The sequence below is a fragment of the Echinococcus granulosus genome (assembly GCF_000524195.1).
Source record: "Echinococcus granulosus chromosome Unknown EG_S00073, whole genome shotgun sequence".
Lineage (NCBI taxonomy): Eukaryota > Metazoa > Platyhelminthes > Cestoda > Cyclophyllidea > Taeniidae > Echinococcus > Echinococcus granulosus.
The window spans coordinates 213,891-241,023 of NW_020170453.1; the positions used below are offsets into that span (position 1 = coordinate 213,891).

General features: G+C 42.8%; 3 protein-coding genes across 3 annotated transcripts; 2 read left to right on the forward strand and 1 right to left on the reverse strand. All coding sequences in view use genetic code 11, as the record gives it.

Annotated features, from left to right (window-relative positions):
* Positions 1-6,155: 6,155 nt before the first annotated feature.
* Positions 6,156-6,469, forward strand: EGR_07249 (hypothetical protein; the record flags this gene model as incomplete). The annotated part of the gene is made up of 2 exons (XM_024496498.1): positions 6,156-6,287; positions 6,365-6,469. The coding sequence occupies 2 exons, from the start codon at positions 6,156-6,158 to the stop codon at positions 6,467-6,469; spliced, it is 237 nt and encodes a 78-aa protein (XP_024349083.1).
* Positions 6,470-9,073: 2,604 nt separating this feature from the next.
* Positions 9,074-15,074, reverse strand: EGR_07250 (hypothetical protein; the record flags this gene model as incomplete). The annotated part of the gene is made up of 4 exons (XM_024496499.1): positions 9,074-9,280; positions 11,961-12,098; positions 14,078-14,189; positions 15,007-15,074. 4 exons carry the CDS (start codon positions 15,072-15,074, stop codon positions 9,074-9,076), a joined length of 525 nt encoding a protein of 174 aa, XP_024349084.1.
* Positions 15,075-22,851: 7,777 nt separating this feature from the next.
* EGR_07251 (hypothetical protein) lies at positions 22,852-26,216 on the forward strand (the record flags this gene model as incomplete). Its single annotated transcript, XM_024496500.1, has 2 exons — positions 22,852-23,202; positions 25,899-26,216. The coding sequence occupies 2 exons, from the start codon at positions 22,852-22,854 to the stop codon at positions 26,214-26,216; spliced, it is 669 nt and encodes a 222-aa protein (XP_024349085.1).
* Between the last annotated feature and the right edge of the window lie 917 nt (positions 26,217-27,133).

Genomic DNA, 27,133 nt, shown 5'->3' on the forward strand with positions numbered 1-27,133 from the left:
CGGTAGGCTAATCGGCGATATCAAAGACTCCACTTCATGCCTCGAATACGAGTCGAGAGCAGCGACTGTGGTGGATCTGGAGTTACCAACAAACTAAGAGAGGTCATTTTCTGACAAGAATTACCTTCCCTCGCCATCATTTTTGCAAGAGGTTTACAAGTTCCAAACGGGAAAAGACACAACCGTTTGCTTAAAGTCCACTTGAAACATTCATCGTTGGATGGGAATTCTTACTCCCATGGCAGGCATGCTTGCAGACAGGCGGATTGACGTGATGCAACCAACCAACTCCTTCCATAACTACAATTTATTGTCAAGACAGATTCATCCCTGAGACGAGACAAAAATTCACTCTACTGCTTGTGGACAAATGTTGAATAGATTTGTCCACGATTGCCCTCCTCCAAATGGCATAGTCAACTTAACCTCTGCTGCATGGATGTCTCAGAGAAAGAACCTGTCAAAAACACTTATTCCGTAGCGAATCGGAACTGGTTCCATTAGGTGGACATGATCTCCTTCCTCGAAGTCTTCATCCCTCCTTTTCTCATCACCTAGACTCAAGTTTGTCTTCCAGCCGAATTTAAAGATGGAGATGAAGTCATCAATCTCGGTGTCACTGTTTGGCTTTTTGACGCTCCCTCCACACCAGTGGGCCGTGTCAGTCTTGCCAACAATTGCCGCCAGGATGTGCACTCATCCATCATGGGCAAGCTATTGCTTACTCCACTTTCCCACGGCGGTGCTGAGTGGCCTCGACAAGGCCGTACCATCTGACCACAGACTGGCATTTGCTCTGCAAGTAGGCTGTCAGCACGGGGTGAGTGCAACGCCAGTTGCTAAGCTAGGCAACCTTGCGTCTATTAGTGGCTTCAAAAGCAGAGGCACTAAACAATCAGAGGTGAACCGACCTCATACGTAAAAATGAAACCTAAAAGTGCTTTTTACTTTTGAATTGATCATAAATTTCGACATCCGCCGCAGTATTTTTCCTTTTCATTTTGCGTGAGCTTTACCACTTTTTTAGCTGAAAAAAGAAAGGCAAAGACACTTGCATGCAAATCGGCTTGAGCTTTATTTTCTGCGTAAAAATTTTCACAATTTATGGGAGACTAGCTGTGTGGGGAGGCGAAAACGATTCAGTTACCCCACAACTACGATTTATTGTCAACCGTGGTTTATCCATTGGACAGGCCATAAATTTTACCATACTTCCCCACCCTCTATCACCCTTTGTCAATGGCCTGCAGCCTCTCCTTCCAAAGTGTTTCGAAAAGGTGAACGACTACCACATTGAGGGGAGCGTTTCACTTGCCCTCCCTCAATGCCTTTACTCCCGGTTCTTAAAAAGCGTCCACGGTATGCGAAAGTGCTAAGTCAAGCAACGGATTTGCTGAAGAGACACAATGTATTCCTCCCATTTAGTACTTTGGGAATTCACGTGCACAGAATGATGGATTGCCTGGTGGACTGTGTTACCTCCTGTTTTTTATTGTGGATCTAAGGTATGGGCTCTTAACTGCGGAAAGATGACGAACTGCAGCACTGTGATTGTACCTTTACATCTCGGTTTGTGGTTTTGGCTGGCAATTTAGACAACTGGCCTTCTGACTACGTCAGTGGCCTTTCTGTGGGTTAGCAATACGTGTGCGCCTTCTTTTTTCTTTTAGAAAGAATCTCAAGTTTGCAACATCGTGACTAGTCGCGTAGGCTTGTATGAATGAGTTGGCTGACAGAATTTTTATAGGAATGTGGTTGAATGGCACAACATTTCCTCACGCATTTCGGGTACCGAAAACTCCTCACCTCAGTCAGTATTTTGGATGACCAAGTTGCTATGAAATGCACAAATCTTTCATTTGCCTTCCATACGTTTAAATTTCGAGTCACATTTTTGCGGAAGCAACAAAAAAGCCGCGAAACGTCAACACAATCCCAAATTTCGTCTTGCATGTAGTCCAGTAAAGAGCCGACCTTCGAAATGAGGACCTTGATCGCTATGCATTGAATCGGGCAAAATGCGCTGACAAATCCAGCAGCTGAAGACACCAAGGGCAACCGTTTCAGCAACTTATCTTCGTGAACTTCTGTCTCGATAACTTACTTGAATTTATCTACCACAACTTGAATGCGTCGGTCTCCTCTCTCTCTCTCTGGGTAGTGGAGGACTCATGATGTCAATGCCCACCTTAATTCCTGGGAGCCCTGTGGTCAGTGGCCAGAGGTAGTAGTGCGATCTCTGTCGGTGTAGCTTTTTGAAGTTGTTACTGCTGCAAGTGGCGTAGGTTCGGTGGAAATTAAGTGCGTCCTGTGTTGAGTGCAGGCCACAATTACCTTTTGCTGGGGATGTCGAGCGTCTCCTTTTTGTCCACATTATCCGAGTAATTAGTAAGTTTTACCATCTTTTGATCGCCAGCCGATTAACTTACGCCTTGACACCGATGCGTTTTGCCTCGTCGTCGGCGAATTATTCCCTCCATCGACAGTCAGCGCCTGGGCGTAATGTAAACTAGACTGCGCTTGGAGACTTATTCTCCTCCATTTAAATAATTAAATGGAGTTTTTGTCGTTGTTGTTGTTGTCATTATTAGTAGCAGGGAATGTTTCTGCGATCACGACTGATTACAGTCACGGTATAGCAACTCTCTTGACTGGAATGTGCACTCGCAACGCAAAAACTGAAGTGAAACAAGTAATTGAACAAATTCGGTGATGCTTTAACCAGTTGACTGCAAAATTGTCTCCAACTACTGCCAACGATTGCTAAATTACATCGTTTCCATGTTCGCACCTTGTCAGGCAGCATGGGGCGGGGGCCGCACCCAGCAATAGGCAGGACTTGTTAAACTTAAATGAAGGCAATCTTCTGCTGCAAAAAAAATCCGATCGGGATAGTTCATTCAATAGCTCGGAGTTCTCTTCACACTGAGTAGACCAAACCATCCGTGTAGATGGGGACAGCTAGCAAATAGAGGGACAACAGAATAAAAATGGAGGTACAGAACCAAAGATGTCCCCTCCAGATTGAAATTACATCCAAAAACCTTCATCTCTTTGTCTAGTTCTGATTAAGACCAAGCATTTTCGAGTCTTTTGTTGCTGCTTAAATTTCCCTTCAAAGCCACCTTACTCTTTGCAATAAAGAAATTTTTCTGCCATCGACTTTTGTTTCTTGGTTAGCCCACTGAATAGTTGCAGGGATTGAAATCATCCTTGAGCTCTTTGAAGTGGTCCTATGCACTGCCTGGTGGCTGACCTAGCCTAGAAAACACCACTATGATTTACATGACATTGCCCAATGAAGCAGTTGAGGAGGTGGAAGAATACTATGGGTATCCACAAGACTTGAAGCAACTTTTAGCCACTTACCTGTCAAAATTGACATTCGAGGTTAAATGAGGCAACACTGTCCCCAGATAATCCACTTAGATTGTCTGGTGTTGGCAACACCCTCCTTGAATCCTAGCGGTATTGTCTATTCCGCGTTAGAAGTTTCATCTCCTTTAGCTGCATGGTGGCTGCGAAAAAAACATGCCAAGAGCGTGAACTACCACGCCATGTGGGTGGGAAGGGCACTTCGTTTATTTCGCTTCTAAGGGTATTCGTTGGGGAAAAGATATTTTTCTGCCGGAGGAAATGAAATGATGCAATTACTTTATCTGCTGCACAAAGGAAATTTACATCAAATTCCAGAAAGAAAATAGCTCCTCCAAAAAGCCGAATCCGCTTACTTGTGCATGGAAAAGACGGGAGGGGAAGAATTGTTCTCGTTTTTGGGCGAGGGTTTGACATCAGTGAATGTCAGGTCATGCTTCTACAACTCAGGGTAGGTACGTCAAGCTGTCGCTTTCCTCTCTGATCGTTTTCCTCGTTCTGCCAATAATTCCGTTGCCCGCTTATTGACTCAATTTTAGACAAGATCAAAATCAGCCGACATTCCAAAGTCCGATTCCGTTTGCAATTGGCTGGCCAAACTCCTTTTGCGGTTTGGATGTCAGTCAAGAAACAGCTTTCAGATAGTGGGAGTGTGGGGTGACTACGGCAGAAATGTGACACTTCCTCTCCTGACTAATAGGTTGCTTTGTTTAAACACGTTTTTTGTTAAACATTTGTCTCCTTCTTGTGAGTTCTTTTAGGTGATCCTATTGGCTACTAGGCTATGCGAGCACATCAAATCTCCTTCAATCACTCGTTTTCTCATTCCTATAAGTTGGCACTACAAATTCGACTCTTATGTTATAACTTTCTTAAATATCGAGGAGGACTAGAGGCACCGCAGTAGTTCCTTTAGTTTTACGCCAAAAATTTGGTGACATTGAAAAAGTTGGTCTACCTCCTTAGAGTGCCATTATGACCTACTCGAATTCAGCGGATCAAATCATGACAAGGAATGCTAATGCTGCCCTTCAATACCATAAAAGTTTATAATTTCATAGAAATGGAGAAAACCATTTAAATTTTGGAAAATGAATGAATCAGATTACGTGGAATTCATACTCTCGGAGATGGTATTTTTGTAGTAAAAAAATTTCTGCAAATTCTACTAGTCTTCCTTTCTTTCCTCCTCACAATGATTGTGACGACATTGACGGTAGTGTGGGGCGAGGCTCCTCGGTCTCCGCTTCCCGATTCCTAGCGTTCCTAGACAAGCCCGGTTGATTTGCTTTGGACATTTTTATTAAAGGTGACAAGATGGATAGGGAAAATACAATATTCAAGAAGGAGGGGAGCCGCAGTCACTAGGTAAGGGAGAGGACGATCCGGTTACAAGGTTCGAATTCCCTGATTGCCTCCTCCCTGAAAGGCACATTAAAACAACATAAGTATTACAGTAGCGTCACAACGATTTGCATTTTAGGCGATTTGATGGACATGACTTCACATAATGTCAGTGGATTTTTAAAAGTATCAGGGAGAAAAAATTGCGAAAGATTAGGATGTGCCTGAATTTTGCGTATCCGGCGTACAAGTTGCCATTGCAACGCGTGCAAACAATTTCAAATTGGATTGCTAACTCCCTGATAAGAAGGCACAAACAACCTGCCATGGAAACGTTGCGAGAAAGTGCGGAAAGGGAAACAAGGTTTTTACATTTGTATTAATGAATGGTTTTAGTCGGGTTGAGAAAAAGGCATGTCCGCTTGATGAACTTCAAGGTGACTGGCGTGTGTGCTCCAAGCAGCCATCCATCACATGCCCGAATTCAAGGGAACTAAACAACGTCACGAGGGTGCATCTTCCAGTGAAAGTTAAAAGACGGAAAATTAGCCCAATTCCCCACCTTGAAGTGGTGACAGAAATGGACACAAGATTGTGACTTTGAATTTTGAAGACGGGAAATGTGCCTCTAGATGTAAGCGTCGTAGGTGCTCTTTCAATTGGGATATGGAAGGGCCTAACTGTGTTGAAGCAGTTTACTTCATTAGTCAAGGATTGCTTCATTGGGCAGTTGAGCTACTTAGATATTTACCACCGTCATGACAGACCTCTGTGTCCGTTTCCAGTGTCGCTGTGTCCATTACTAGGGCCAGCTTCTGGCCATCCCCTGGATCACCGTCTAATCGAAGTGAGGGGTGGAGGCAAGTCTAAGTTCGTCATTTTATCACTTTTACTAACAAAAAGTCTTTTTTGAAGACGTTGCCTTCTGCAATCACCTTCGGTAGGGCTTACCAAGCGTGACAATAAAGCAGTTCTCCTGCATCGACATCAACCCGATGGTTAGCGTGAACTGACAGCCAACAGTTGAAAACGTCTTGAAATTAGAGCATGAAAGTAGCATTTATCTATTTTGTTAGTAATCTGCCAATGCTTCTGCTAGTCTGTGCACATGATTTTGGACCTGGGTACGCTGTTAGGTGGATAGTTGACATTAGAGACCCGAATTTCCACCTCAAAATTGTCGGAAGCTGCGACTGCACTAAACCAGGAGTGAACAACAGACCAAGTGAGGGTACAGTAATTGCAAAAGCATGGGAAGAGGTTCCCATCTGACGAGAGTTGTCTTCCTTTTCCATTCCCAAGCACCAGAACTGGAGTGAAGTGTGCAGCTGTAGGGAAGTAGTTATGTACGCCCACTTTGGATTTATTCATTTATTCACAGAATCTGGTATTCAACAGATTGCATCTACATTCGGCTGATTACACCTGGTGAAAGAATGACGGACTGGAAAAAGGTAACCAAACCCCGCCTTACTTTGATGCAGACACAGGGAACGCGTGATTATACCAGTGTAGACGGACGTCTTGCCACCCTCTGCATTAGCAATCAAAACTTGGGCGAAATGCAGGTTAGATTGCAATAAGTGGAATGCGCGCTCCCGATGTGGAACCCAAAACTAAGCAACTTCGATGATCCTGCAACCAGATGACTTCAAAATTGACTCCGATTGCTGCCAAGGCTTACTCAGTTTCATCGTACTTGTCTGCTCTTTACTATGGACAGTATGAAGAGGAGGCCGAAGGAACATAGAGCCCTGATGTGCAGTGGACAGGATCCATTAAACATGAATGAGTGCTGGCCTCTGAGACACAATAATTGGCAGTACTGGAGGTGGTGTAGCTTACTACCTGGGAAGACAAGGGTAACCAAGTCACCTCCAAGTAGAGACGGAAGTTTCCCTCAAATAATAAACATTGCGGCGCGTAATCAACAGTCCTTTTCCATCCACCCACAAACCTGCTGAAAAGATCAGTTCATAAGAAGCTCTCTTTTATCCAAAAGTGGGGAAAAATCCTACCTAGCCGTCTTTACCTCCATCTCACTTTCACTTCCCGCCGTCAACTCTACGCCCAGGCAAACACGGTGTTAGAGGCTAGAAAAGAATCTCCTACCTTTCGTCCCGTTATCTAAGGGTCGATTGGTTTATAGCTTTTATGAGTACCTTGGGGGAAAGACAAGCCGTTAGAGGCAATAAAATTTTGGTGTTATTTCAATGTCCCCTTGGACTTTCAATTTGTATTTGACCTCTCTCCTTGTCGCCACTTTAACCACCAGCTTCACTGCCCCTACGTGCAAAGTAGGCCTCATCGAAGTGTAGGAACTCCTTCAACCAATTAACAAGCTCTCGTCCTCTGTGCAGACGCGAAGAATAAGTGCACGGCAAAAGGAATCAACAGAACCGAGGCTTTTTCCACCTTCTCCTCATTTACGTTTTCTGCGTAGAAATTGCACTGGCGGCTATACTGTACTTTTGTGGTCCAGATCCACGCAGAAGTGGTAGTATAGTAAGGGATCACTTTGACTGTCTTCACGCCCTGTTGGGTTTTGTAGGACTGTTCATCCTAAATCCACTGGGAATTTGGCACTACTATCAAGCCCAGGATCGCGATCAAGAGGAATGGAAAGCCAGTCACCTCAACAGGAGATTTGAATCTCCTGACAGATGCCCATCTGTTGAAGATCTTTGTAAAATGACGCCCAAGGTCAATAGAGCAATGCCGACCTTGGATGATCCACTTATTTGGATATAACGCTTGAAGCACTGCATTCCACAAGTTCACCAAGAGCTGATTTTTTCCTCCTGACGATATGCGGAATTTTTTCTTTATAAGACCATTCCAAGGGAGCTGGCAAGAACTTGAAAAACCATTTGACTGTCTGGAAAGTACAATCAAGATGGATGCGATCCCTACTTGCGTTTTGCATTTTTCAAGGAGCCAAGCGGATTAAGAAATTGATCATGGTGAATGAGAATGGAAGGCTTAATTGTTCCCACAAGCCAGGAGGATGCAGTCAGTTGTAACTTCAAAGCGAGAACTGTCATTTCAACCCTTTAAACCAGCCTTCAATCATAGAAGATGGAAGTCAAATGTGCTTTTGAATTAAAAATCGGCGGAGTGGACATCCCGCTTCGAAATTTCTTTTTTTCAAATAAGTAGTCCTGAGGAATTTGATCCGATTGTCCTCATCGCATCTGCCAGAGACGTCCACAATTCCAGATCCAATTCATTCCGCCTTACAACAAAAATCCATTCAACTTGGCCTTGTTTCACCATCCGCATTTGTTTCCTTGTGATTCGCTCCAAGCACGGTTACAGTGATTGAAATCCATTTAGGGCTCTTTGAAGACCACCAATAAGATCCACATGACCCTTTCAACTAGTGAGGTGTTCCAGAAGGATGAGAAATACCTCTGGTATCCACAAGACATAAACCGTTTTCTAAGCACTCATTTACCTAAGTTGATAGAGTGTCATCCTTAAGTTGTCCACGTAATTTTACTAGTGTTGTCTAAATGCTCCTTGAATTCGTTAAGTGTCCCCCATTCTCCTACTATGAAAGCTTCCTTTCCTTTTGCTGTATGAGCTCCGTGTGGAAAGAAATACCAAAGAACCTAAAATAATCACGCCACCTATCTGGGCGAGTGAAGTGAGCTAAAGGGCACTTTCCTTTTCTTGCGGCTCGGGGGATTCAGTCGTGATTAACTGCTTCGCTGAAGCGAATGAGGAAGTGATTTGACGGAACTACTTTAGTTACGCCAGAAAGATTATTTTAGCCACAAAATAACAAAAGTGGAAAGGAGTGACTTTTGAGAAAGACATGCCCGCTCACCCATGCATAGAAAAGAGATGTTTTGCATTTAGGTGAACGGGGAAGGAAGAGCTGCCTCGTTCGGCGAAGGTTTGAAGGTCTGTTGCGCACCCCTTCGGATGATTTCCCCCCTTTTCTGTCGCCCCTTGTATGCTAGACCAAAATAACCTCCATTCCAAATTTAGAGGTCTTTTGCAAATTGGCACATTCCTTTTCTGTCGCAGAAGTTGGTCTACAAACTGATCCATGGGGGAGTGGGGAGGGTGGCATGTCCAAGTCCAACACGTGACACCGCCTCTCTTAACAAGCAGTTTTCGGTACTTAAACACTCTCCTTGCTTGATTTTTTTTTATTTTTTTTATGCCTTGGCTACTTTTTTTGCCTTTGCAATGGGATTTATCGAATTATTAAAAGTTCTTTTTGGAGTGAATGGGGGAGAAGTGGTAATGATGGATCGCCGTACCTTCATTGGGGGCGAATTCCTATGGAGAGGGAATAATGAAATCAGCAAGTCTTTTCCCTTCCTTACTATCTGTTGAGGCTTTAAATATTAATAATTTTATAAAAAGCGTATACAGAATGAAAGCCTGCTTGTGTTTGGAAGATTTTTAGATAATCCAGCCATTGAGGTGCTGCTTTGCTGCGCATAGAAGAACGAATTGAAGGGGCCAGCTTCCCTTTTAAAGGATAGGTTGTAGCATCATCATCAACAACACCAGAAATTGAAAGGAAGATTTGTGCTGAAGCTTTCTAGGGCCAATTTCCTTAGAAAAATTCCCGAAGAAGATGGTGGCAAGCATTGGGCCTCATCTTATTAATAGTGGCCTTTTCAAACTGTGACATGCGACAAGGAAACACCAGACCATTGCTGTAGCTCTTAAAATGCTGCATTTTCTAAAACCTGATACAATATACACATTTTTAGTCTTCTAAGCAGCTACTCAACGTCACTCATCACTGCGGTTGGATACGCAGTTACCTTATAAAAAGGCAGTTTACTAGCAATGGCAAAAAACATGATCTGTCAATTGTCAGTAAACTTAGAATCCACAAAATGTTCCCTCTATCCCAACATATGAGCTCACTGTCAATAAGACACAAGCTAGCTGCGAAATCCACTTTTTTACTAAACAATCTGCCTCTAGAATTCGACCGTGTTGGCACTCACCTGTGATTATACAATTGTTTACCGTCAGGCACCCGTGACAGACATCACTTGGGGAAGTGCCGCTAGGATAAGACAGAGAGTACGCATAAGGTCGAGGGTGAGTCAATGTCATCCCCCTAGCCTTAGTGAAGCGCAAACCCTTTAAGCAGCAGGACTTGAAGTTGGCGATTTGGTACTCTGTAAGAGATGCGATGATTTGTCACAATACGAAGCCTTTCCTCCAACTGATTTCCTAGACCTGACTGTTTTCAGGTGAGCAGCTTCAGTCACATCTTTGAGTTGCATCCTTTTGCACAGAGTAGGATGATGGCAACCGTAATTGTTTGGATTCAGTGAGTGAGCAATTATTAATGGACAATTCCGGCCACCTTCACTGATTACATGCACACGAAGACAAAGAGAATTCCTTCCGAGGGATAAAGTGAAAATGCGGATTTGACAGTGAGTGGATTGATGGAGGATATCCAGCCTATTGTACGTTAGATTAATTAAGGTTTTGCGCACGCGATACTTCTAATGGGCCGTCAGGCAGTTGACAGCCTAAAATGTCTCATTTCTGCTATCCGTGGGGGAAGTAAAGAAGGAGATAGTCCTCATATCTTTCGCCCCATGTCAGTATCCACTAGATCTACCAAAACCATTTCCTGATATTGTTATCTACCTTCACACCATCTCCAGACGCTCTGGGAACCGTAGGAGGTTGTGCTCACATAATAGACAGGCTCAAATCGCGTTTTGTGATATGAGCGTCCGCGATGAGCGGAAAGCACTGCCGATAGACTGACCCATATCCACGCTTTGTAAGGTCGCGCATAAACAATGGGGTCACTTTTACACGGCCCCAGAAGTTACACCAATTCGTTCCGGCTAGATTCACCAATAACTCCACCAATTTTTCCACCGCTCATGTCTTGACGGAGGTGATTCAGTTAGACTGTCAGGGGAAGATGTAAATCATGTGCGCTCATCCCTCACGAAACTCTCCTACCTTTTCCATTCGCGGTAAACTTACGCACTATCCTGGCTTTCCGACGACGTTCGATGACTTTTTCAGCATGACAAATATACATCAACTGTACCACATCATCACTATTTGTTGGCTGATGGTTCCACAGCGAGCCTGACCCCCAGTACCCAAACTAACTACCCTGCCCCATTATGACGTTGATTAAGTGAACCTCACCTCTAATGGGTACCTGTTGGTCCGTTTGTGCTCAGTTCACGTAAAATCTGGAGGGAAAAAAGCATCAGTCATCGCTGTGATTGGCAAGCATGCGTTTCGTTGCATTGGTGGACTTGATAACTGAATCTATTAGGAATGGAAGTAATTCATTGCCAAAATCAGGGACCACTTTACGGAATCAGGGCTGGAAATGCGCCCAGTAAATCACTATACAGCCAACTAATCGACGCTGTACACTAAATAGAGGAGACGCCAGTTAGGATCCATCAGGTTCTCCGAGATGCATCGCTATTCGTAGGGGTGGATATTTCCTCTCCTCGGTAAAGTATCAGCAAATGACTTTCCACAGTAGCTTGCGAACTTCGAATACGTCGTGGTGAACCTAATACCAAGGTGGGGAAAATTACCTGAGAGCAGAGAGGGGCATTACGGCTACTTCATTTCTGATGTGGTTTTGGGTTAATGACGCGGCCTCTTAATTCTCCGCTTATTTTTATTTTATCTTGGTGTTATAGCCCTCCATAAATGTCAACGATATTTCAATCCTTTTGAGTGGGAGAAGTGAAACATTCTTGTGTGCTATAATACCTTTTTACGCCTTTAGGATCGACTATAATTCGAAGGCAAGGAAATGTGGCTTGGTGCCTAGCTAAGGTAAATTCATGATAACCAAGGCCACCATCAATCCATCAACTTGCCGGTGTATGCATAGATGAAGGCCGAACATTCTATTTTGAGAAATCGAGTAAATAGTTGGCACTTGCGCCTCCGTTACTCCCACCGACGACTGATTTGGTCATCTCGGGAGGTGGCTGCAATGCCATAACGAAGTTATGCGATGGCATTATGACGATGAAATTTGTAGCATTAGGATGACGAGAATATGTCAGGATGCAATCAGTGATGCGTCCCGTCAAGAAGAAGGCAATTGACATTGAGGAAATTTTTTGTCGCCAGATACATGGCAGCTTTGATTGCCTTCAAATGGTGTCAACCGGACGCCTAAAGTTGACATAAATGTAGTCACATCAAATCTCGATGCTGCTTAAATCTTATAGCGACTGCTTCCAGTACCTCACCAACTTCCACCCACAATCATCATTCGATGGCACCATGACAACGAAATATGCAGTTACTGGGATAACTGTTAAATTTCTCTCTGACTGAGTAGTCACTTTTTCGATTGAAATGTGTCCAGATGCAATTCTTGATGCATCCTGTCATAAAGTAGGCAATTGACAACGAAGTGGAAATAATCTTTGTGATATAATTGAATGCGGATGTTCCTCACCCTCAGATAATCGGCCATGTTAAGTTCCTTCAATTAGTGTCAAATGGACTTCTAAGGTTGACATTCAAAGTAATCAAAGAGAATCTTCGTGCTGGTGAATCATAAGACGACTGCTTCTAGTACTTCGCCAACCTTCACCACCTCACCCTCTGCTCTGAGCACCTTCATGGTTGAAAAACTTTAAAAGGAGGTGAAGTTGGCCTCCGAGGTAAAGGAATTTAAACTATTAGATAATTGGAGAAGAAATTAGAAACAGTTAGGTGTGGTAACCAACCAGAAGTAAATTTGAAATTCAAGGCTTGATGTTTCCGTGGTAGTACAACAAGTTGTTTACTTTCAGTTGGAGATCAGGCGAAAGCCATGAGCTGTATCAATCCATATGAGGTGCTCAAGAGCTTCCGGATTTGTTCCGAGCATGTCGAACTACTTATCCACTTGGTAGATACCGGCAAGGCTTTGATATGATAAGTGGAATGCCTAGGGATGCTTGAAGTACTAGGCTCGTGTCGACTTGCCAATTACGCACACTACTTCTGCGGAGGGAGTTGTCTTCCATGCAGCCTTACAACAGACCATTTGTTAAAATATCCAAACTCAAGCTTTCTGCTAGCCGAATGTTCACCTGAATGCCTGCTGTGATCGCGAGTTGGGCACTCCAACGGTAAGGTTCGTCACCGCGAAACATACATTCTACCACAGAATAGGAAGCCTGATTTAAAATAAGTACTTAAAGGGGACCTGATTTAACCATCAAAAGACTTAAAAGTAGATTGGCTTGAGCCTCGTTGGGGAAAATATTTTAAGTATGCTGTTGTACCAACGATCCAACAAGGGAAATCAATTTGTCGGTCGACTTCGATCCCCCACTTTGGTATCCAATGAGAAACAAGTACTTCAAAAAGAAAACGTTGCAATCAAAAAGTGGATTTTAATGTTGGCAGATTGAAGTCCATATGGTACAGACTCGCAAATTCGACTGATGCCACATTCAAAAGGGGTAAGACGAAAACTTACTTCCCAGATGAAGCATCATTTTCTCCTCAAGGGATGAACAAATTAGTGGAAGCGAATCCCGAACAGTCGAATTTTTAACTTCTTGCTTGGCACGCACCATGAAACACATGAAGAGTGGCGAATGTAAACAAGGTAGATGCATACTTCGATTCGCCCCAAATTTGTCTGGGAAGGGCAATCAGGCAGGTAAGCGAACACATGCATTCTGCACGCAACAGGAGGCAGAAAAAGTCGCGCGTTTTTGTTTTCACATGATTTAGTAGCTCACGTAGGCAAGTTGTTGGTACAGCCAAATTGTAGTGCAACCTACAAAAGACTTGGAAGTATGCTTGACTTTGAACTAGAGGTGGAGGAGGCAGGAGAAACAACTGGGAGGGATTAACCCCATAAAGCATATTTTTTACCACATCAAATCAGCCTAGCAGACCAGCAGCTCTGCCTGACGATCTTGACACGTTTGAGAGGGACTGCAGTCACCGACCTTTGGAGGGATTATGATTTAGTCAAAGTTGGCATTGAAAACTGTAACACACAGAAGCGTCTTTGGTCTGCAATCACCTTTATGCTATCCTCTATTTTTTTTAAACTAATAGGCTGGTCTGCGTCTTAGCCTTCAGCGCAACCTCAGATATCGTGTTACAAGCACCTAATGCTGGAGGCAAAAACCTCAAATCTGCTCTTCATCGTCTCAATCAAAGGTCAGTCTTTTCCTTCAAGACAGATATTCGATGAAAGTGCACCTTCTCCATTGTATCCCCACTGACCTTGACTGACCCCATGACTGAGTTTTATATAAATCTGTTAAAATTCTATTGTAAAACTGGCTGCATGTAATGATAAAAGATGTACCTTTGAGTTCTACGCAGACGTAGGTGAATTTTAGAGGTTAACATTTATACGAAAGGCGTTCAAGCCAAAGTGAGACTTTCGGGTTGACGAACAAATTTTTGAAATTAAAAATAAAAATTTGTTTTTGGTGCAATCTTCTGGTTCATTTATAAGGCTATTTTAAAGAATTTCCTTTTCTTTCATTGCAACTGATACGGCCCAGAATAGTCTACTTCGCTTCGTCATCTTTGTTGAAACGGTGACTACCGCGCACTTCCTCTGCTTTCATGGATGGTTTGATTTCAAAGTGAATTCTTGTCATCTGGAAACCTCTGCCTTCCTGATAGGGCTGCCTCTTTAGCTCAATGCTACATTTATCTTTCCCGCCCTGATCAGAAGCAGGAAAGTGTCTTGGTACTTGGTCCGCGGTATGGGTTGAGAGGTTGCAAATATTCGTGAAGGCCTCCAGTTGCTGTTCCATATATAGATTTGTCTCACAAAAATATTCGACACGTTGGCCATCAAGTAATCCTGATCAAGTGTTCCACGCATTAACCACTGGCTATAGTACCGAATTTACAACCTCCTCGGATTGTGATCATCACTGGTAAGCGTACAGCCATCCACCATCCAGAGTGAGCGACTGAGTGTCCCATCACTGTACAACTTTTGCTGTGCAGACTTCGTCATGCAAGCAAACGCGCGGGTTTAGGTTTACTGCCAGGGATTTTATGGCCTCAAGCTGTTCCATGCATGTGCTGGCGCTGTGCTGCCGGGGCTCTTGCTTAACCATCGGTGTGAGGTGACGTTGGCTCAATGACCGCCATTGCCCTAAACCCCGGGTCCACTAAAATTCTAGAGAGCTCACAAGTTATTATAAGTGTCTATTCTACCCTGGTTACAGTCAAGTTTGACCTAAGGAGGTAAGAGGTAATGCGGAACAGTTTTGAAAGGAAATTGGTGATTGGTTTGGTTTCAAGCCAGGTTGTAACTTTCGAAACGCAAACAAGTTTTTAAAAGCTCCAATTTTTAAATTTTTAAGGGTTTCTTTGAGCTTCATTCAATCGGAGTAGCTGTTTCGGTGTGGAGGCCTTCGTAGTCTAGGCATTAGGGCTCACTTACTAGGCCCAGCGTCATCACAGGACATCCACAGTTTGGTCAGCTACTCCGTGCTGCTCCGCAATCAACCGCTGTCAATGTTATAAACTGCGCTAGGGACTGAGGCCTCCGACAAAGAGACGAGTTTTTCGAGTTTCTCTGGTTCCTGTACAATGTCTCATGAGTGACTGAGTGGACTGGAGTGTCGTAACCATCGACGATATCGCTTCACCAATGCTATTTATGGACTGAATTGTCTACATCCTTCTTCTCCATTTATCATTGAAGCAGTGAGCCTTTTATGTACCCCTGCAGCGGACATGGTCCTTTCCGTATCTTGAAACAGCATCTGCTGGACAGGTTCTCGTGGAACCTCTGCTTCAACCGCAAGTTGAGAATTACATCGACATCTCTGGTACAGCGGTAAGTATTAAGGCATATCAAGGAGTAGTGGGCCACCTTTTTTACGTGTAGGACTTCCAAATCTAAATTTGATCTATTGAGTACATTCTAGCCCAGTACAGTCGAAGCAGAAAGATAGGTTTTTACGCCCTTATAGTTGTCAGATACAGATTGGACAAAGAGTATGCTAAATCATCAAGTCATTGTCACTACCGATTAAGACCAGGAGATGTTCACTTGGCTATTGAGTCTCAGGTCATTGCATCAGATGCCACCTGTTTGATAATTGGTAAAACTCCTGGAGAGATTAGTTTTAGGCCACTGGGGATCAGAGGCAGCACGTGGTCGGGAATGAACCTCTGATGGACGATTTTGAGTGAGCCTAACCAACTCCTCAGCAATTATGAAAAACAAATTTTGTGCCATCTATGATGCTTCCTAGGCTAGAGAACAGTAAAGGCCACAGTTTATCTTCGCATCTCCACAAAGTCGGAAGTCACTTCTTGATGTGTTGATTAAGCTTTAAATGAGGAATATTTTTGTCGGGAAATGCGCAATATAAAAATGTCTTTTTTTATTACTTATTTGAAAATTTTGAGATCTGTGAGTGATGGACCTGAGGTTCAAAGTTTAGCCAACTTAAAACCTACACCCTAGAAGTACGGCATGAAGTGAGGGCAAAGATCAAGCAGATGATAAGGCAGTCTTCCTGTCTTTGGCAAACGGTTCGAAATAAAAAGTTTCAAACTTTAAAAGCTAGAGAAAATTCATTTCTTATGATGATAATTTGATAGTTTTTCTAACAACGATAGTTTTGTAGAGGGTGTGTCGCCGCCATTAGTCGGTGGGCAATTTCGCTCTCAAATTGCTGTAGGCGAGCAAGCGTTTAAGGGTAAAGATGAAGCCAGCCGGAGGACTCCATTGGGTGACGCCTTAGGTCTTGGCCATAAACATCTCTGTGACGCCAGATTTGGTAAAGGCTTACATCAAAGGAGAAGGAGGAAAAGTTAAAAATACCCATAGTAATGGGTGGATAGAAATTTCGTGAGCGCGACTAATTTTCTGGTACTGCAAATGAACCTTGAAGGGGAAATCGCAAAACAGATCCTGATTGGTCGAAGACCATGTCTTTTTCGCTCAAGCCCTACATTTGCTGCCCATCATCTCATTCTCCACTATTTTATTGCTTCATTGCAATCATATTCCACCATAATTAGCTGCCGTAAGCCTGAGTATTTGGAGTATTTTGGGATCACTCTACTTAAAAGAGTGAAAATAAGGCCTTATTGAACACGCTACTTGTCGGGAATCCAGTAGAATAAGTGTACATACTTACATTCGCATAAATTGTTAACTAGCATGAAATGTAGAGCATTAAATTGTCGATTTTTTAAAATTTACTTAATGCTTTTTAAGCCAGATTTGTTACTTTGCTACACACTGCTAAAACAATAAGAGTTAGAAGACAATTTCTCTGATTTATTTAACGTTCTCTTTTTAGCGGCATTAAAACAAAGCCAAAGCTAAATTAAAACTTTATAAACTGTCTATTTTTTTAGAAAATCTCTTGCTTAGCCATGCAAATCACTTGCTCACACACAAAATGGAAATTTAATCCGGATTTGCATACAATTTTTCCGTAAGATATTTCTTTCCAGAAGTGCGAGTGTTGTGGAAAATAAAGAGCTAAGAATATTATTAGATTAAACAGCCCACATTTTCCCTAGAACAAAATAATAAAGTTTTCTCTTATTAAATGTGCCCGATTAGGTGACAAACTGGCCACTATGAAAGGATTAATGGCAAGAGAGTTTAGAAGCCGAGGGCCAACCTTAATCTGTTTGCACATAAAGGTGTTGTAAATTGGAAGTTTGCGACATTGCCAGAAGTTATTTCTCGTAGAAGTCTCAAACGGACTTTCAGGAGGGAGAGTAACTGCAGTTCTCAGGTTGTTAAAAATATTAAATTGTAAATTTACATTCCACTTGGTTTATGCAGATGATGGGTTATTTAATAACTTCTCGCAAATTATACTTCACTTCAGCTCCACAACAAGACTAAGCCTTGTCTGTGTGTATGCCCACTTGAGGAGCTGAAGATGTCGCTGTTTGCCTGTTGAGGACCACACAATTACGATTGGGTTTCATCTGTTCTGCACTGCTCGATGCCGCTCCAACGGTGATGCCTGCAGCGTTCCTATTCTGATTCTCCAGAAGTTTTCATTCTCATGGCTAGTTCCTGAACATTTTAGAATGTCGTGACCTTTCTCAGTCCGACTTAAGCTGGTTATTACTCACTAGATGGTCAAGGTCACTAAAATACCTCCTTTGATTTCAGTCAAGAGCGACATTCTAGCTTGTGTTATGGTGTCGCGATTAATGTGTTGGTCTGAGAGTGGGGTTAAGCATTTCTAGTGGCTCGTTTGAAAAGTCAGACGTCTACATCCTCATGTTTTATGAGAATAAGTAAGCGGCTCTAACTAGCTGCTTCACCTGTCGCTTTTTGACAAAGGCGGTAAAAACTCGGGCAATCTGTTGGGATCTTTTTCCATTTCTGGAGATAATAAACCAACACAGCTACCACAGCGCTGGGACATTAACTGAAAGTGCAAGATAACTCTGTATGATACCTAATCTCCGGTGAAGTGCGAAATTAAACAAACTTTGATGGCCACTTTTACCCAGAGAGCCTTGATTACCAGTTCACTCGTGATGAGGGGCTGGCAAATTCATTTTGCCCCTAACTGGAAAGCCTTTATCGGTAGTATATATCGGTGTAATCGTAGCCGTAGAGAATTGCGCTCAGATGATTTTTCAAAAAATGGAAGAAGCCATGCCATAAAAACTAAAGCCACGATTTCTCCGCTTGGTCAGGAACGAGATTCGCCTTTACGACTCAACAAAAGAATTCATATGAAGGCTGAAGAAGGATTTCATCAGTCTATTGGGAATAAGACAGGTTTAAAACGGCTCTAAGTTCTGCGAATGAACTTATGAGCCAGAATTCGGAGATCTAAAAGAAAAATCCTGCTTCTAAGCTGCTGTAATTTTACTGTTCTCCCTGTGGTTGTCTTCCAACATTCAGATGTCAGTCTTGGGAAACAGAGATAAGGTGCAGGAAATTCGACTGGATTATCAAATCTTGGTTGAGGCTCATCAACTTGGATGTGCGAGTCAGGTTAGAGCCCTCTAGCTTGCAGCTAGATGATCAGTGAACAAGGCATTGGCAAGAGGCGTCGACTTTTCTAAGTAAGCAGAGAGGGTATCAGGCGGGAGAACGCATCTGGTAACTGGATACTGAAGACGACTATGACCTGACCCTGACCTAGTCGTTGATTTCAGCCAATCAAGAGGGGGGAGCGATGGGCGAGAGTATTTCGGAAGTAGTCATGGCGATGGAGACATCTTAAACCTCTGGCTGGAAGGCTTTTCGGAGTTGTAGGAGAACTTTTAATCTTGTCATTCTGTCAACAATTAGACGAAATTTTCAGCATACATGCTTGTCCCCGCTTATACATTTCAACCGGAAGTATTTTAAAAACAATGTGCGTAACGAAGTGACTTGAGCTTAACTAAGTGAATGAAGCAATAAGAAAGTTTAAATTATTTCCATAATCTGTGAAAACGTTAGGAATTTCGGACAAATAAGGGTCACTCAATGAATGGAACACGATTTTTCCACAGTGAAACCTTTTTCGTGGGGAAGACAATGGTTGGAGGCGCTTCTGAAACCCTTCGTTGAGGAAATAAGCTATCGTTTTGGCTTAGTGGTCACTTAAGGCTCAGCGATTGTACCTCTGTTGGGCGAGAAGGCCAGAAGCCCCCCCCCCCAGTCCCTCTGTACGTCGACAATACACTCTTTGCCCTAGCATTACGGATTCTTTCATTTTCAGGGAAGACTCTGGGCACTACAATGATGGTAGTGGAACGTAGACCCGGTCATAATGGACGCCTACTTTGATTTCTACTACTGAATGCAAAACCTTAACTTGATAGAAAAAGGACATACGCTGAGGATAGGAGAATCTGTGACGATCTCTGACGGAATGGTTGAGAATGACGTCTACATTCGGCAACTGCAGGAGAGCTATTAACCACTGAAGCGATACTAGCTGTGTACCATCTGAAAAAATTCGCTACAGAGCTGTCTACGGTTCCTGCATAAAAGACGTCGAATAAGCGAAGACTGGATACTTCCTCCATTTCTCTACTAGCTAAATAGAACCCAGATAGATACACAGCTGGGCAACACCGAAGTGAGACTGAATTGCCAAGGAGGAAGAGACGCGAAACCTTGTGCCGAAGAAACCATTTTAAACCTGTCCTTCATTAAATGGCTCTGCTTTAGGGCCAGTGTTCCTACGGCCAGAGATGTACATGCAAGTTGGCCAGTACATTTCCCCGCCCCTCAATACATTTCTCCCACAGGACAAAACTTTGGCTTGAGTGGGACGGCCAAGATGGACCAGTGACGTCGTAATCAAGTACCTTCTCATTTACGTGGCAATTCAATGACTGGCCCGATTGATTAGCTGAGTTGTCTTTCTCATAGCACCGATTACCTTGCGATGGTCGAAGGAGAAGGTTAACTAAGGGGCGCATCAAGGAAGACACCCAAAAGGAGGGACAGGTTGTGCAATACATCGATTGTTTGTTTAACTCCCCGTTTTGATTACGCGGACACTTAGGACTCCGCCTTTGTACCCCTCAGTCCTTCTCTACATAGCCAGGGAAGTCTTGGGGCAATGCAGTAGTTTAAAAAGTTATTTTTTCTCAATTATATGGAACCCAAAACAAGTTGATGAAGTCGTGACCTTGTAAAGGGGATAGGGGCAAGTGAGGCGTCTGCCGCCTTTTCACTGCAAACTTAAAATCAAAATCTGTCAAATTTGTACCATTTCGCAGCTAGAAGGCTAATTTCCACTATTTAAGGTTCAATTTCCTTTGTAGCACTCTGATGAGGTAGATTGGAAAATCGGCATTCCAGAGTCGACCGCTAATGTGAGTACATTCGCGAAATCGTTTGAAGTCTAATCATTTCAGTACCGAGAAACCCATTGGAAAATCATATCTCGCTAGACACGAGAAATAAATGTTCGCAGAGCCGAGATCGGCGTTTCAAACAGTTCCGTAGGATGGAAGTATGCGAAATTAAGCTTCCTTCCAAGGGAAGAATTGCTGCTAGTCATTGTTCGCCAAACATTTGAAAGAGCTACCTCCTGGAAGTTGCAGCGATACTCACGGCTATACCGTTTAAGTATTTTCGGATGACACTAGATAGATAAATGCATAAATCAGTTGTATAGCTCGTCCAGGATCGGTAAAATTTCCCAACAAAGTGCGATGGTGACGGTGACTTAGCAACAAAACTGGTAGCGATGATAACTATCAAAGGAGCAGACCTATGAAAATAAAGCAGTTACTGTTCTTGAAGAAAAAAAAGCGAAACAAGATGAAGTGCAATGGAATTCGAAAACCTAGCGGTTTGAACACCCCGAAGGTAGCTCATATGCAATTCAGACTACTTCCTCCATGTGGTCAGAATGCGAGAGTGAGCTAGGCAGGTACCCGGGCTTGTGAGCCTCAACAGGATTTGCACAGAATTAAAAAATAAGACCGCCGTCGCCTTGAGGATCCATAACAGTAGAAGAGAATGCGTGAAGCAAGAAACAATGACTGTTACGTTGCAGCCCATGGAACAGGCAATTGTCTAAGGTGAATTGCTGACGGGTCAACAACTGCCAATCTACGCCAGGTTTAAGAAATTCCGAAAGACAGTCATTTGGAAGGAAAATACTTAATAATGAGGAGAGTTAGGATTATTCGCAGAAGAGGACATAACTATGAAAGAGGAATGACGAGCGGACCTTTACTTTTGACAACACTGTCAGTGTCTAGTTTGGGTTTCAATTTGGTTTGTGTCCAAGGTCGGCACTGCTCCAACAGGTAGGTGTCTGAAAGGAGGTTCGACACTCTTATAGGCTGGAGTCATTTTCCACCTCTCTTGATCCCCATCTCACATGGGATGCTAGCGCTAAATTTCGTGTGGTTTGTGGATGGGTGGTGCCCCGGAATCTAAGAGGGCCTGACGACAGTAAAAGTAATCGGGCACCACGTCCTCGCAGCAGATCCTTCCGCGTAGCGTGGTGATCTAAGAAGACGTGAAGAGAAGGCTATTCCTATTTTGTCCCCCTTCTATCTTAATGAAGAACCTCATCTGATTCAATGGTTTCTCCCACTATTGGAATACATTCTTACATGGAGACAATGATATCGGTGGTTAAAAAGGAGAGAGATAATGTGATGACGCTAGAATTTTATGACCTCCCATGTTTCACGTCTTTTCCCAAAATAGCCGTAACGCTCGTAAACTAATCAACCCCTAAATGGTCCCGAACTGCACTTGAGGATGAGACGGAGGGGAGGAAATGCTTTTCTATCCTCATTTTCCCTGTCTTCTAGGGTAGAGATGTGACGGACAATGGAGAGGAGTAGAGACTGGACCTCGCGGAGGGAGCGGTGACTCAGCCTCACCGACTTAATCGCACAGCGGCACCGGGCAGTAAGCAGTCCGTAATGATACTGCTTCATGGAACAAGCTACTCGAACAAAGCAGAAGTTGTGACGATATTAGTGCCTTCCAGCAACTCAAAACGGAGGCAACAGAAAGGAAAAAAGTATGCAAACATGTGACAACGGACATCGATCACTCTTCTCCCACATTCTTCTGGTGCTGCTTCTTCAAATTCTGCTTTCTACCGCCCCTTGAAACTAAATAGTAAATGAGACAGCTAGAAAGTAAGGTTGAGATAAAAAGCTGAAGTGATAAGGGCTAGGCTTTTTTTCGGGTACTGAAGACAGAGGTACATGATAGTGGAGTTGGTTGCGAGTCTTTCGCTCTTGTTTGAAAAGGGCGATGAGTGATCGCTTTTAATGTTAAAAGGGAGACGATGAGGTAAACAATGCGGATAGACGATACACCTCTATTACAGGAATTTTTCATAAGCCACGATAAAATTCAGTGTAAATTTAAAATTGGACCTTCGTCAGCACCTTTCATTTTATCAGGGAGGGATTGAGATAAATTGCATGACCGCTGGAGGTAATGGAGAGAATCCTAAGCCTTATTTCCCTATTTTTTTTTCCACAAGCAAAGGAGTAAATGCGTAGTTAAGATCACAACCACAAATGATTTCCAGGCTTATCACCGGTAGCGAGTAAAATCGATAACAGCACGGCTACTCCGCTCCTTGCCTCCGCTTCCCTTCCCCTCCTAGCCGGAAGTAATTACTTCGTTGGAATGTCCCATCTAGGACTTAAGAACTACACTTTAGGTTTATGGCGCTCCCCATTCGCCGTCTGATCCGAGCCCATGGTAACTCCACCTTTCGCCGTGCGGCGTACATATTTTGCGCCACCCTGCTCACTTGCTCTCTCCTCACCGGTATCATCATTTTCTACCTTGTGGTGGTGCCCTACCTCCATGAACACGGCTTTGAGGAGAGCTTATGCCATTTAGCCAAGATTGAGCCTTACACTCCCATCCTCAAGTGTGAGAATCGGTGCTCCCGAGAGCGATCCTTCTTTCCCTGTCTGCGAGTGTCAGTCATATTTCAACGCAATAATATCAACTTTTCGGCCACTCTATTTGACACAATTGAAACGCATGAGCATTATCGCACGTATGGGGTGAGATTTCTTCTCATTGATGTCTGTTATGTCCAGCATTTTCTAGTTGGTAACACAAGCAGTGTTCCAACCATAGGCCTGTATACTGTCACTGCTAACCACCTACGTATTTGACACAAAATTTGCCTTTTTAAGAGCTGGTCTAACTAAAACGGTACCTTAGGTTCGAGACTAGGTCAGGAGCATACATTAGCTGTATCATAATCAGAGAGGCGCCGTTTGCGTTTCTTTAATCAAGAACCGTTCGAAGCTCTAATTTTACCAGCTCAAAACTAACATAGAACTTCTGAAGAATTACGAAACTGGAGTGTCTATATTAGTTGTGCCCTGATCAAGTAGAAAGATAATGCGAAGCTAAGATTTGCCCCTGCTGTTGATCAACTAGCCTTAGGAATCTTGCCTTTACTAATGAGTGAATGAGCAGTATCTCTGTCACAGGATTCAGGTTGCCTTCTGCCAACTAGCTGCCATGCAGTTTAGAGCACCCAATTTTCCTTGCAATTACTTTAATAATTTCTACAGCCTCACGACAACTTGAAGTCCTTTTCTTCTAAGCCGGTTCTGTTTGGGCGTTAAATGGAACACCTTAAATTACCAGCGTGAAGAACGTGGCTAGCAGAATCCTGTCCTGGCAGGCGGGTTTAATGCCAAAAGGAGCCAGTCATGTGGATGATCCACACTGATGCTACTTACAGGGGAAAAATTGGTGAATATGATTATGTAAATGGGAGGTGCAGCTGGAAAGCCAAAGTTTAGATTAATGGGACCAGATTAGTAGTTCCATTAAAGGTGGCCATTTCGCAAATTGCGCCAGAAACCGATAACGCCTGACGTACTTCACTATTTTACAGTTGTTTGACACTTCAAAACGACTAGGCGAGTTCAAGAAAGCTAAAGAGCTGAGCGAACCCCGATTAAGTTGCTCTTCTTCGTGAAATGTGAATAAAGGAGGCCCTAAACTATAAAGAGAAAGATGGTTTTCAATTAACCTGTAGTGTGGTTAAGCGGTGATGAAAAGGAATATCCCATGCTCAGTAAGGTAAGCAAAAATGCAATGCAGAGTTAGTAGACACATCTAGCAGCAGCACATACGTCTGTTAATTCAATGCTTTTCTGATTCAAAACCGTAGCGTTGTGAGCGTATTTGCCACATACCTGGAATCAGAGGTATCAAAAAATGTTTAAAAAAGCTTGTGCTGCATAATTAGATATTTTACCACTGCTCCATATTTAAGATGTTTTGAAATGCTTCTAAGCAACTGAAGGTCGGGGAAACTTAGTTAATTTGTATAAACCCGTAAGATTTTAACAAAGACTGTAAATGTTTAAAAAACAATTTCCTAAGATCCCAGAAACGATTAACTGCGGATTGAAGGACATTAAATTCATGAGTTTTTCGGTCAAAGTTGTCTTTCATCTAAATTTTTTTGTACTTGACTGCACAGTCTGACTGTTTTGAATTCTTATGTCTTTAAATTATCCTTGCTTTGCGTTATTTAAAAAGATTAAACAAAAAACTTCGCTTTGAGTAAAAAGACCACAAATCTTCCCGTTGGAGCACATAATGAATCTGCATCTGGCTGGTAAGTCTAATGCAATTTGCTACCTACCCAAAGCCTGCATTGTACCTGAAAAGACCAGCACCTTTTCACAGACCTACTGTAAACTCTTAAAATCGTGAAAACTAATCTAGATGTTTCCCATTCATTTTCATAGAGCTTTACTCTTTTTATAATTAAGGGGAAGTCATTTATGTGCATATTGATTTCTTAGAGATATTTGCCTGTGCAGAAGAAAATTAGAAGGTGCATATTTCCATGTTTGCCAATCCAAGGATCATAATTACGTGGTATACTAGATATTTGAGGCTACAAAACTTAAACCATTTTTAAAAAATATAAAATTGCAAGCTAATCACTGAGATAGGCCTTTAGGATATTTTTTTCAAGGTTGTTGATAATTTCTCCTGCACGCTCGCTCCTCTACTCAACTTTTTCAATAGCAAAATTAATCACCATGACACTTGAGCATAAGAAAGTGCAAAAGTTACTGAATGGACTACTTAAATGTTTGTTCGTACCTTCCTATCTGATTTACGGGACTATTGTCCCATTCATTCCAGGTTTATTCCAAAAAAGTCGACTTTAAGGCGGTTAAAGGTGTGACTAATATCAAGTTCATCAAGTCTTCAATACGATCAGCCTTACATAATGCATCAACTCCTTTATTAGTCAAGGTGGGTTGGCTAAAGTTATCGTTGACATATGAGATCAACGCTGGTAATGACAGCTGAATAAAGTGAATGAGGCGAAAGTGGTATCTTAATAGATTTGGACAAAATACTTACCAAATCAGGGACTTGAAATGGCACCCACAAAGGAAGGAACGTTCTTCCCAAAAAAAACATTCTACCGAAACTCTACACCTGATGCTTTCAAAAACTTCTGAAAAGGACTGACGAGCTCCATTTCCCCACTCATTTTTAAGATGACTTACGATAATAGCTTGAAAACAGCTTTCCAGGTGCAGGAATATGTTGGGTAGTCACATAGCAAACCAGCGAGAAAATTCGAAATCTCTGGGCAGAAAACTCCAAATCTTCCACCTTACTTTTCTTCATTTGACTAAAGAGTGCAACTAAAAGTTCCTCTTTAGAAAAGAGAGGACTACAGTGGTTGGTTTCTTGGATGCTTCAGTGTGTGACGCATTCCTGTCAGAAGCAGTTGGAGGAGAACACCTTCGCCATCCATGTTTTTCGCTGGCGTCTCATCAGGCAACCCGTGTTTCGCTGTTTCGTAGCCTTCGCGGTGCATGGGAATGAGGCGCTGATGTATAAGTATCATCGGCCTTCCAGCGTTACCTACGGGATGTTCCTACCCGCTCTGTGCTGCTTTATTGCAATTCTCTCCTTACTCGCCCTTTGGCACTTTGATCGCCGTCGCGTCTGGCATCTCGAGGATGAGACTGCATTTGGTCTTGTCGAGTCTCGAACATATAATCAGGAGTCAATCTAGCGGAGATGTGGCGAGGACCTCTCTCCTTGCTTAGCCACTCTTCCATTCTTGATGGATGTTTGCTTCTGTGCTTTCTTGACTGACTTTAATTAGCTGGGTGTAAAAACCAATGAATGCATGTAAGCTTGAATGATTTTCGGTAGCAAAGAGACTGTTTGAATGAACGGATTTATAGTTAAATTATCTGAAAGGCATTTTCTTAGATAATAGGTAAAGGAGTAAGAATAAAAAAATAAAAGAATAAGTGAACAATTAGGGCCATAAAGTGCTGGATGACTGAAGAGATAAATGAACTTTGGAATGATTCACACGATAGACGGATATCTTCTATCTTTTGCATCTAACGCCTAGTTCTCACCATAGTATTCATTTAGCTGCGACCTCTGTTATACTGCCTTAATGTTCTCGCTAGTTTCCCTCTTGTGCATGCCTACCTCTATCTGTACCTCCAATTTCAGGATTTCAAACCATCCACCTCTGTGAAAATGCTTTTTAAAGAGGTTATTTATCGAAAAGGCCTAAAAGTTCCACAACAAAATTTAACAGTATCATAGTAATTTAACCCAAAAGCTAGTTCTGGACATATCCCAAACATTTTCATGGTACAGGATAGCGTCTAAGCCATTTCGGAGTGAGTTCCCACAATTTGACTGAAACTGCAATACAGAGTAGTGGCTACAAACCAACTGTAGAAGAGTGCTTAGTTGAAGGAACAAGTCAAATGTGCTGAACTACACACGATTATTAAGCCTCGTGAAACTGTATATGCCCTTCACGGATGTACCCACAAAAAATTTACAAAGATTCTCTCATTAAAAAAAATAAGATTTAGCCTTAAATACTTTAATAGTGCCTGATTTCATAGTAAAAAAGATTTAAGTGGGCATAATTTACTCGAAACTTGTGTTTAAATTGTC